The sequence below is a fragment of the Conger conger genome, chromosome 9 (assembly GCF_963514075.1).
Source record: "Conger conger chromosome 9, fConCon1.1, whole genome shotgun sequence".
NCBI classification, from domain to species: Eukaryota; Metazoa; Chordata; class Actinopteri; order Anguilliformes; family Congridae; genus Conger; species Conger conger.
In genome coordinates, this window is record NC_083768.1 from 22,971,360 (window position 1) to 22,982,786 (window position 11,427).

Genomic DNA, 11,427 nt, shown 5'->3' on the forward strand with positions numbered 1-11,427 from the left:
TCGCAGGGCCCCAAGTGTGGTGCTCATAGTTCTGATACACTGAGCACCTCTACCCAAAGAACCCGAAGCCTGAGCTTTCAGGACAGACAAACCCAAAAAAAGATTCACTACAAACTCCAAGATGAAGAAAAAGCAATGGACTGTATCCAAGAGAGCAGAAAAGATAGTCTCTCTCTCTCTCTTTCTCTCACTCCCTCTCTCTCTCTTTCTTTCTCTCTCTTGACCTTGTGATATGGCCTCCAGCGCACAGGCAAAATCACACACTCCTTTGTGAGAGGAGACCGCACACGGGGCGGGGCCAGGAGCAAAAAGCCTAGTCCAGTCAGCTACTTCTGAAGGCTATATTTGTGAGCTTCCTTGGGCCAGCAAGAAAGTGACCCAGCGAGTTTTTAAGAATGTGCGGCAGGAACTCCTGGTTCCCTTCAGCACTCAGTCATTAGACTGAAGTGAATGTCTCTCTTGTACTTTCACATTGTCTCAGGAAAAACCAAAAGGAACATTTTCCCATGCACACAAATGACAGGGTGAGTGTTCTTAATTAGGGAAATGAAAGCACAATGGAGAATGCACACCACATTTTGTGATTTCATCCACATAGTGGACAATATCCTTCTTCACATATAGTAATATTTCAAGTGGGTAAAATACTAAGTAACTTCGACCAGCACAGACAATGTCATATAGAGGTCAGAGGTTAAATTTTAATACCTATGCTTGAGTCACCTGCAGAGCTGACAGCTCTCTCTGGTGTAAACATGTTTACGACCAGGGTGTTTCAAGATTATGTACAGCATTCTACACACCAACATATATGAATAGAGGCCTCCATGTGATACGGAATGCAGTTGCATAATTTGTTTGTTTTGTTTTGTGGTGTGATGTGGTGGCGAAGTTCTCTAGTAGTACAAAACGGGTACTTGACAAATTATCTTTTCACTATTATGACCCTCTCCCCATCTGAATAAACTAGTGAGGTACTCACAGATGTGTGCCACATATATAAATATCCTAAAGTACCATTTCCTTTCCAGACCCAACAGCTGGAAGAATTCCCTTCAAAAGTTTCAGAATAAAAGACACTTTGTCTCTGAAGTTCTGTTGGTCTGTACAGGATGTTAAGAGGGGGACCCGTCTTGTTTCAATGGACAGACCCCCCACAGAGGAATGAACTGCACCCCCCTCCCAATCCCCCACCCTGCCCCCCAGCCCACAAGCCTCACCCTACCACAAGAAGCATGGCGGGGTGCTGAGCTGGGCCATTCAGAAAGCACACCTCATTCTGGTGACAACACTGCAAACCCCCCACACTACCAGTGCAGAAACAGGCATACTAAATACACCAGTCAGCACATCAGAGGTGCAAAGAGGCTGAGCCACACACATGGTGGCTTAAAACTCCCACCTCCCTCCCAGGGCCACTGCCGGGTTCAGCCATGACCTCACCTACACAAGGGCCTCAGGCTTTACCACAAGGGAGACTTCTCTGTCCTTTAAACTGGGGCCCTGGGCTGGAACTGAATGGCAATATACCAAACATTCAAAGTAATGTATCCATGCACTCAACATGACAATAGACATATAATAGAATATGGCAGTAGAGTTCAGCACTGGAGGGATCTTTACTGGACTGAAAAATACGAGCTATTATCGAATCATACGGTCAAATATATTCTCAGTATAAAAAGTATATTTGTGGTAAACAAAAGCTTAGCTGTACAAGACCATACCTGCTCAGTCCATAGTCTGTAGATGATAGTAATTTTAGACTAAGGAAAGGAGAAAAAAAGAAAAAGAGTGCTCTGTTTCTATTGAATTGTACTGTATGTCTTCATACTGAACATCAAGGTCATCACAAATCACCTAGGCTTTTCTTTTAAAAATGATTGCCAACTCACCCAACTTTATACTTGAACTATCAGTTTAAAAAAATACTGTGGTGTCCTGTTATAGCATTTAGTACAGTCTTAAAGTTGTTTTTCACAGGGTTGGCACATCAGACCAGAAACTTTCTGTGTGTTCGCTTTCTGAGAAAATCCCTTGAGTGAGTTTTTGATATAATAGACTTATTTTTTTTACTTAATGGTCTACTGCTGCTGTAGCCTATCCACTTAGAAGTGTCATGTGTTGTGTGTTCAGAGATGTCTTCTGCATACCACTGTTGTAATGTGCGATTATTGAGGTGTACTGTCACCTTCCTGTCAGTTTTGACCAGTCTGGTCCTTCTCCTCTGACCTCTCTCATTAAAGTTTGTGGCGTTTTTGCCTGCAAAACTGCTGCTCACTGGATGTTTTTTGTTTTTCGTACCATTCTCTGCAAACACTAGAGACTGTTGAACATGAAAATCACAGGAGATCAGCAGTTTCTGAGAGACTCAAAACACCCTGTCTGGCACCAAATATGATTCCACGGTCAACATCTCAAAGATCACATTTCTTCCCCATTCTGTAATTCAGTCTGAATAACAGCTGAACCTCTTGACCACATCTACATGCATTTATACATTTAGTTGCTGCCACATGATTGGCTGATTAAAAACCATGTTCCCAGTAGACCAGCCCACTACACCATGTTCCAGTAGACCAGCCCACTACACCATGTGTCCAGTAGACCAGCCCACCACATCTCGTGCCCAGTAGACCAGCCAACCACATCTCATGCCCAGTAGACCAGCCCACTACACCATGTTCCCAGTAGACCAGCCCACTACACCATGTTCCCAGTAGACCAGCCCACCACATCTCATGCTCAGTAGACCAGCCCACTACACCATGTTCCCAGTAGACCAGCCCACCACATCTCGTGCCCAGTAGACCAGCCAACCACATCTCGTGCCCAGTAGACCAGCCCACTACACCATGTTCCCAGTAGACCAGCTCACCACATCTCGTGCCCAGTAGACCAGCCCATTAACAAGCTGGCGTACAGGTCTACCTAATAAATTGCTCACTGAGTGTGCCTATACAATCAGAACATCCCCAGCCTACGAGGGCTGGCACTGCTCACTATACCTTGTGTCCAGTAGACCAGCCCACCACACTTTGTGTCCAGTAGACCAGCCCACTACACCATGTTCCCAGTAGACCAGCCCACCACACCTTGTGTCCAGTAGACCAGCCCACTACACCATGTTCCCAGTAGACCAGCCCACTACACCATGTGTCCAGTAGACCAGCCCACTATACCATGTTCCCAGTAGTCCAGCCCACCACACCTTGTGTCCAGTAGACCAGCCCACTACACCATGTTCCCAGTAGACCAGCCCACTACACCATGTGTCCAGTAGACCAGCCCACTATACCATGTTCCCAGTAGACCAGCCCACCGCACCTTGTGTCCAGTAGACCAGTCCACCACATCTCGTGTCCAGTAGACCAGCCCACCACATCTCGTGCCCAGTACACCAGCCCACTACACCATGTTCCCAGTAGACCAGCCCACCACATCTTGTGTCCAGTAGACCAGCCCACCACATCTCGTGCCCAGTACACCAGCCCACCACACCTTATGTCCAGTAGACCAGCCCACTACATCTCGTGCCCAGTAGACCAGCCAACCACATCTCGTGCCCAGTAGACCAGCCCACTACACCATGTTCCCAGTAGACCAGTCCACCACATCTCGTGCCCAGTAGACCAGCCCACTACACCATGTTCCCAGTAGACCAGCCCACTACACCATGTTCCAGTAGACCAGCCCACTACACCATGTGTCCAGTAGACCAGCCCACCACATCTCGTGCCCAGTAGACCAGCCAACCACATCTCATGCCCAGTAGACCAGCCCACTACACCATGTTCCCAGTAGACCAGCCCACTACACCATGTTCCCAGTAGACCAGCCCACCACATCTCATGCTCAGTAGACCAGCCCACTACACCATGTTCCCAGTAGACCAGCCCACCACATCTCGTGCCCAGTAGACCAGCCAACCACATCTCGTGCCCAGTAGACCAGTCCACTACACCATGTTCCCAGTAGACCAGCTCACCACATCTCGTGCCCAGTAGACCAGCCCACTACACCATGTTCCCAGTAGACCAGCCCACTACACCATGTTCCCAGTAGACCAGCCTACCACATCTCGTGCCCAGTAGACCAGCCTTACCTTTTGCAGAATTGGGGTCCAGCTGGGTGGGCTTGCCCACCCTGCTCTCGCCCGCGCCCGCTCGTGCCCCTCGGCTCTGCCCGTTGCTGGTGCTCTTCCTCTTGGTGCCCTTGAGCCAGCTGAAGGCCCGGCTGAAGGAGGCCCCCTGCTTCCTCTTGCTCTTGTTGGTCTTGCTCTCCCGTGCCAGGACCTCTGTAATGTCTCGGGGCACCAGGTCCCCCACCGAATTCTTCCCCGACATTGCGAGGCGCGTCCCACCCTCTGTCCTGCTCTTGTGGGTCCCGATAACGAGAGAGCAAGATGGGGGAGAGAAAAAGAATGAAAGTGAGAGAGGGAGAGTGAGAAAGATGTTTTAGTACGTTCCCATTAGAACACACAGCAACAACACCATCAATAACAAAGTACGGGACACTGGGACTGCCCATAAAATGCGGAGGGGCTTCTCGCTCTCGTTTTTGCTCTTTTCCTAATTATATCCAAAGGAGGAGGGAATTTCTTGAGGGAAAGCAGCTCTCACAGTGCATGGTTCACACATGTTTTTCATCAAGGTTCTTTAGCGCTTGTCATGCAGGCTGATTGCTCCATGCTCCGTTTTCACGTGCGAAACGCAGTCCGGCGAAAAACCTCTGTCTCCTAAAATAAAACTTCATCAAAGCCGCCGGAGCCAGTTCACGAAGGCGGAGCAGAACGCATGCAGAAGTGGACGACAGGAAACTAAAACCATCTCCACGCACAGCAGAGTTAAAGAAAGCGAAATAGCAGAAAAGGAAATCCAACCTCTTTTGTTCGGCTGTTTTGTTAGAAATAATCCTGGCAGCCCGTCGTCTCAGCGCCCCATTTCCCCTGCCGAGGAGCGCGCCGTGTCGGTCTAAACACTGAGGGGAGGGAAGCTGGGCTCCAGCGTGCTGTAATTCGGGGAGCGGAGAAATCCCTCAGAGCTGACAGAGCGAGTAATACTCTCTCACACACACATACACACCCTCTCTCTCCTCTCTCTCTCCTGCTCTCTCTCTCCTCTCTCTCTCTCCTGCTCTCTCTCTCTCTCTCTCTCTCTCACTCAGCGCTCTGTGTCTGTCTGTCCCCACGCTGGCTCACTCTCATCCCCTGAGCTCCCAACAAAATTCAGAGCAGAAAAAACTGCCAATTCTCTGCTCATTCCTGTACATGAAGTCATGTTTTACACTGGAACCCCCCTCCCAGTGCGCACACACTCCCACACACAGGACACACTCACACACACGCAGCACTGTGTGCTCTCATGTACTGTATACGTACACATAACACACACATGCGTAGGCGTAATAGTGCTTCCAGACAAACATGCACGGTGCCATGCTCCCCTCCGGGTTTCACAACAGACTTACAGAGGCACACTTCCTCCTCCTCCTCCGCCTCCCTCCACGCGAGTCTGCTCCGCACTCTTGTGTTTCACATTCCCCCTCTTCTCCTCAGCGAGGCGCGGCTGGACACATTCCTCACTGCAGGCACGCCGGCCCCACAGAAATGGCACTGAACCCCCAAAACAAACAGAAGGGGGGAAATCACCTCTGTGTGTGTGTGTGTTGGGGGGTACTGGGGGGTACAGGGTGGCCTGGTGAGTAGATAACCCAGGAACCTGTGGGACTAGGTTGAGGAGCAGGTGGAGAGATAGCTGAGGGTACGTACCGAAGACTCTGCCAAAAAAGGTCCAAACTGCTCCGGAGCTACAGGTGAGCTATGCAGCCAGTAACCTGAGACTCAGTCTAACAGAAACATACACACACACAAACGCACACACACACACAAAAAATAGGAGGGGAGGGAGAGGAAAAAGAGCGGCGAGACAAAAGTTAAATCCCTCCCACCCCTTTTGTTGCCTCTGAGCTGACAACACTGTACGGACTGTCGGCTGTCCGCACCTCGCCGGGACCTGGTCTCCAACGGCAACAAGTGTGCGTGCGCACGAGGTGGGGAGGGGGGGGAGGGATCACATGGCCTGTTTAACCCTTAAGTTGCCAAGAGTGCTTCCTGGGGAAATTTCCTTTGACTCAATGGGGCCTGGACCACACGGTATCCAGGGTCTCCTGTTTCGTAGCAGAGCAGTCACAGAGCTTGACTGAGAAGAGAGGATGTTACATCAGTCTGTGCGGGAGACGGCCATTGGAAACTGGAGACCACTCATCTGGTTTCAATGCGGATGTGATTTCTGCGCAGGCCAAGATCGCCACTGCCACACCCTTGTAATTAAGGCTGGTGCCAAGCTATTCATTACATGTGCATTCAGGTTCCCTCGCGCTTCGCAAATGCAAAAGGCCTATGAGGATTTCATCCAGATCCACATGGCAACCGACTATAAGCAACGTAATACACCATCCAAATTTAGTGTGCAATTATGTCAAGTCACTCCATTTCACCACACTGTTAACTACAGGTTCTGAAAACAAATAATTTCCAGTGCCCTTTCCGTTGATTTATCTATCCACATTGACATATAACACTGTGAGTTTGTTAGCTAAACCTACAGCTCTTTTAACTATTAATATTTAACTAGCAAATATAGTTTGCGCTGGGGCATTCACCAACAACAGAAAGCGCCATATGCAACAGATCATTGTCTGGACCTTTTTTTGTTTGTTGTTTATCTGATGGAAAATGAATAGAATAGTCTAGAATTCCAGGACTGATGTGCACCGATTTCCCCACACACAAGTCGTAAATGAAATGCTAATGGCTCTGCTCTCTTTAAATTGTTGGCGTATGCTTCACTGTGGAAGCGTTAGTATTTACAATGTTTTGAACCAACCACAGGCATTGTGACCGGGTCAGCTATGCTGCTATCTCACAATCCCAGGGTCCCTCAGGGAAACAATCACAAATGTTCCACAGATATAACTTCATACTAGCCAATGGGCGGCCTACCTTACGTCACCAAATAAAGAGGTAGAAATAAATCTGAAACTTCTGGCATGATGGTTCTTATTTGTGATTTTAGGTCTAACTAAAGACTATAGTGCTCTTTGATTGCCAAAAGGCCGTCAGACGGTTATGGGATGTTTGTTGGAGAGCATCTTGAGTTCAGAAACAGATGCATATTATCACCATCAGTCACAGAAAAAAAGAGGGATTGATAATGGTAATTAAGATAATTGCAAGCAAGACAACACATTTGTATTTAAAGTGCCTGATGACATACTGAGAGCACAAGGCCTTTTAACAGGGCATGTTTGCGTTTCTCCTGCTTTAGATGACGCAAACATATCTCCTCAGCCTTGCTAGTACTCTCTGGGGGACAGGTCTGTCCGCCCTGCTTTTCAGCCGGCATAAATAACTACAATTTAGCTGAGCCCATCTGTGGGGGACATGAGCCCATGTGATCCAGTAATTAATGCTTTCTCAGTTCCCACAGAAGTCTAGATGTCAGAAACCGGGCGATTTTCTTAAATCGTGAGAGGACTGATTTCTACATCATGAAGAGGAAATAACGTTAGGGACATGACTCATCAAAGTCAGCTTTTGCCTTCTACCTAGCAACAAGCCTAGCAACGGGTCTTAAGGTTCCATACACACAAACAATTGGGATGTCTGATTCCTGTTTCATAGACTCACTATGCCATTTTGTTCTACACACAAGCAAAAAAGGACACCAGAGAAAAAAGAACTTGAACCTGGCAAAATGGGGTTTAACTCATCACTTTACTGGAATGGGGTTTGATTGATCAACACACTGTGCAAGCCCTTTATGTCCTGGTGAAGACCCCTTTCAGGTCAAAATATTTCTCTATCCACACATTTCATGGATAAATTAAATTATAATCATTTGACAGCTCATTACTGTAACTATGGCTACGCAGTAAGGCTACTCCAATAAAACTGGTGTAATGACATTTTAGTTTTTCCCTGTCTTCTTTCGTGAGATAATCCTAGAATGTGAGCTAATCTCACATTAATTATGATTGCTGATAGTTTGTCCTTCTTCCATGCAATATAACTTCATTAAAAGCCACATTCTACATACTGCAGTAGTTTCTAAATATGTCTAAATATGCTTACAAGTGAAATCCAGAAACAATTATTTAAAAAAAAAACAATTTTTAAATAATTCCAAATATTATAAGCATGGACATATACTGTACAATTACCATTATTTGTCATTCATATTTCAGTCTTGGGTTCTACGTTACTGTACCTGACATGCTAATAAAACATTTTGATGTCCTGTTTGAGTGTCTATAACCCTCTATAAGTAACTAAACTCTGCATTTTGCTGTTACAATAGATGTATTTATGGGATTCATTGCACTCACATGCCATCTATGAACCTGCTCCCCACCCTCAAAAAAACAAACACAAAGCTACAGCTAACTCCAGCCTGGCCATATTGTCATCAGAAAAAGCTCCTGTGTTCCATTTCTTCTTGGACAGGATCTAGAGTGATGTCAGCGGCCAGACTTTTGTCAATGGAAAACAGGTCATCCGAGGTTTGCGCATCGTTTCCTTATCCTGGCCCATAATTCCTGGCCCATAAATCATAAAAAAAAGGTTTCCACCAATCCTGAATTTAAAAAGCAGTTTCTATTACAGGTAAGCATTTATTATTGTAGCTTAGTCTATGCACACTCTATGAAAAACTGAATGGCAGATTAAAGGTTTGAAGTCCGATTAGTTGCTGTTTGTTTAAAAGTGCCATGGTGGCCAGGGTAGTAACATTTGCTCAGTCTCATTGCACTCTTGTTCAATGACAAATAAATCAATTTTAGAGACAAAACCAAAAGATTAGAGGAGTAACCTTAACTGATATTCAAACAATTTTGTAGGTTTTCCATTCAAGACAACACTACAATACACAAAGGGCAAGCATAGTGACATAGGGACACTCAGATGGTGAATAGATGACTTGAATTTAATGTTCTTGATGGTCCCAATATATTTTAAAGTTTTTAAAGAATATTGAGCAACAGTATTGTCACAACAGTGCCCTGTGTGGGTGAAAATAACAAGAGATCAGTGCTATTACCACAAAAATGTCAAAACAGAGGGGAGACCCTGTGCATCAAGGGGAGGAAGGATCCACCAATCTGTAGTATGCCAACTGCAGACAGGTTCTCCAAAGAAGCTTGGTAACCTTCACACCCCCCACCCCATTCATCACCCGAGGTCTCCACCACCCCATATCCTCAGCACTAATTATAGTGCTGTTCTATGGTAATTACAGTCCAATGCATAAAGGACTGGCATCAACAACCACCTCCTCCCTCCCTCTCTCACACACACAAAAACACACACACACACACACACACACACACACATACACGCACATACACACACATACGCATACACACATACGCATACACACACACACACACACACACACACACACAGAAACACATGCACACATACACACAGACACAAACCTCACAAATAAATTCTGTTATCCACAGACCTCTGTTGTAAGTTCTTTCTGTGATTGGACAGAGAAGAACAGAGGCAGCAGACAGGAAATCCCACCTGTCCATCGGCATAAACTCCCTCTCGGAGGAAAAACCTTTACAGCCTGTTTCACAAAAGCCTCCACTGCACAGTGCATTTCCCCCCTCACCAGCTTTGTGTTTTCTCCGGTCTGGCTTTCATTCTCTGCTGCTGAATTTCTCTCAATGGCACACACGCATGCTCGTAGGCTCGCTTTGGTCACAAACGCTAGCCTTTGTCCTAGTAAACACCCCTTTTTGGAGCGGAGCCCACATGAAAACAACAAAATTACATTTTAGGATCCCTGCTGAGAGTGAGCGAGCAGCCCATTTTTTAAACCCCAGCTCACAGGCAATTTTTCTGCAATGTTCTCTACCACATTATTACATTTCTTTACAATCATCCACCGAATATGCGGCCACTATGTACTTAAGTAGTAGTGATCTTATGTACAATATATCTGAAAGTATAGTGAAGTCATATGATCCCCCTGAGTCAGATAGACCTGCCCTGGCACACATACCCTGTCCCTGGCAGTCCCACTTTGGGTGCATTAGAAAGGACATATCTACAGTGGGGGTGGGTAGCCCTTTGTCAAGCCTTCATCTAGGGGCACTTTCTACTCTTGGAGATACACATTTTCCCAGAAGACCAGTAGTAGTAAATTCCATCTCGCTATCATAAAAAAATGGGGTATTTTTACCAGGCTAATACCAGTACCATATTCCCCAAGGGTAAGGCAGCAGGGCCCCACCCAAGAGCTGAATCAACAAAGTTATTCCAGCCACGGGTTCAGAGCCACAACTCGACAGCCATGCGACCGGGGAGATTTGCTCACAGAATGCACTTAACCAAGCTGAAAAGTCAGCGACAATGTTCTCAACGTGAGAACACAGCTTGCATTAGAGCGCGGTCCATCACAAACGCTTCACTCAACACTTGGCTCTCTTCCTCCTTTTATTAAACCACATGCAATTGGGTTCCAGGAATGGAACACAAGGGGATTAGGTTTGGAGATTTATGACAGGTCAGGCTTTCTGAGGGCGACAGTGAGAGAGATAGTGGCATTTAAAAACCCACTGGGTTTGATGTGATTTATGAACCCTCTCATGTGCCGTATTATAATAAAAAGCAACAGGACTGAAGTCCTAATGCCTTCACTTTGATTTTATTTTAAACTGTAGCCCCACATCACTCAGGATTTAAAGAATAGAATAAAAATAGCTAACCATAGGAGTTTAATTCACGAGAGCCCTTGTTTTGCTGAAACACAGCCATGGTTATGTCACATGGTAAAAATAAATGAATAATTAAATTAAACTATTAGGCTACTGTATTATGTTACAGATTAAATTAATATTTGAGTGTTGAAACAAGTTTATCGTATCAATGCCAGTTACGATATAAGTGAAATGCATTCACAAACACAGAATGATAACCAACACTTGATGGTGGGAATGGCGGCAACACCCACCTGGCTACAGAGGAGCATTCAGAGCTGGATGGGGCCGCTATGGACACATCTGTTTCAGGGCGCTCGCACTGTGAGTCGCTATTCAGAAATGTGTTACTAACCAGATCCGGACGCAATAGTAGCGAAAACAAAAGCGTGTTATTTCCATGAAGACAAACATTTTGCCAACATCTATTTATAAAAGCTGCTAAAAAAGAACTGTTATAATAATTATGTATGGCGAGACGCAAAGCCAAAGGCAAAACGCTTTCAAGCTCAGTTTAATTTTAAATGCGTCATTTACGGAGGGGAAAGAAACCTGTTGGACTGAAAGGCATCACACCTCTTACTAGCATGTCATACAGTACGCAGTACATGGTGGTGGGCCGTGACCTTAGCATTAACTACAACTTGTGTGCCCAAG

At 46.0% G+C, this 11,427-nt stretch overlaps 1 protein-coding gene across 3 annotated transcripts in view; it reads right to left on the reverse strand.

Annotated features, from left to right (window-relative positions):
• nhsl3 (NHS like 3) overlaps positions 1–9,730 on the reverse strand; it is a 59,427-nt gene extending 49,697 nt beyond the window's left edge. The window contains exons 1-5 of one of the 3 annotated variants that reach the window (XM_061255066.1): positions 9,681–9,730; positions 5,771–5,847; positions 5,470–5,614; positions 4,883–5,010; positions 4,106–4,371 (exon numbers count right to left, since the gene is read on the reverse strand). In XM_061255066.1, coding sequence (XP_061111050.1) covers positions 4,106–4,346 — 241 coding nt within the window. In that variant the 5' untranslated portion in view covers positions 4,347–4,371; positions 4,883–5,010; positions 5,470–5,614; positions 5,771–5,847; positions 9,681–9,730. Of the gene's footprint in view, positions 1–4,105; positions 4,377–4,882; positions 5,011–5,469; positions 5,615–5,770; positions 8,130–9,589 lie in introns of those variants that run through there. The other 2 variants (XM_061255065.1, XM_061255067.1) reach the window with 2 other exon arrangements.
• Positions 9,731–11,427: the final 1,697 nt, after the last annotated feature.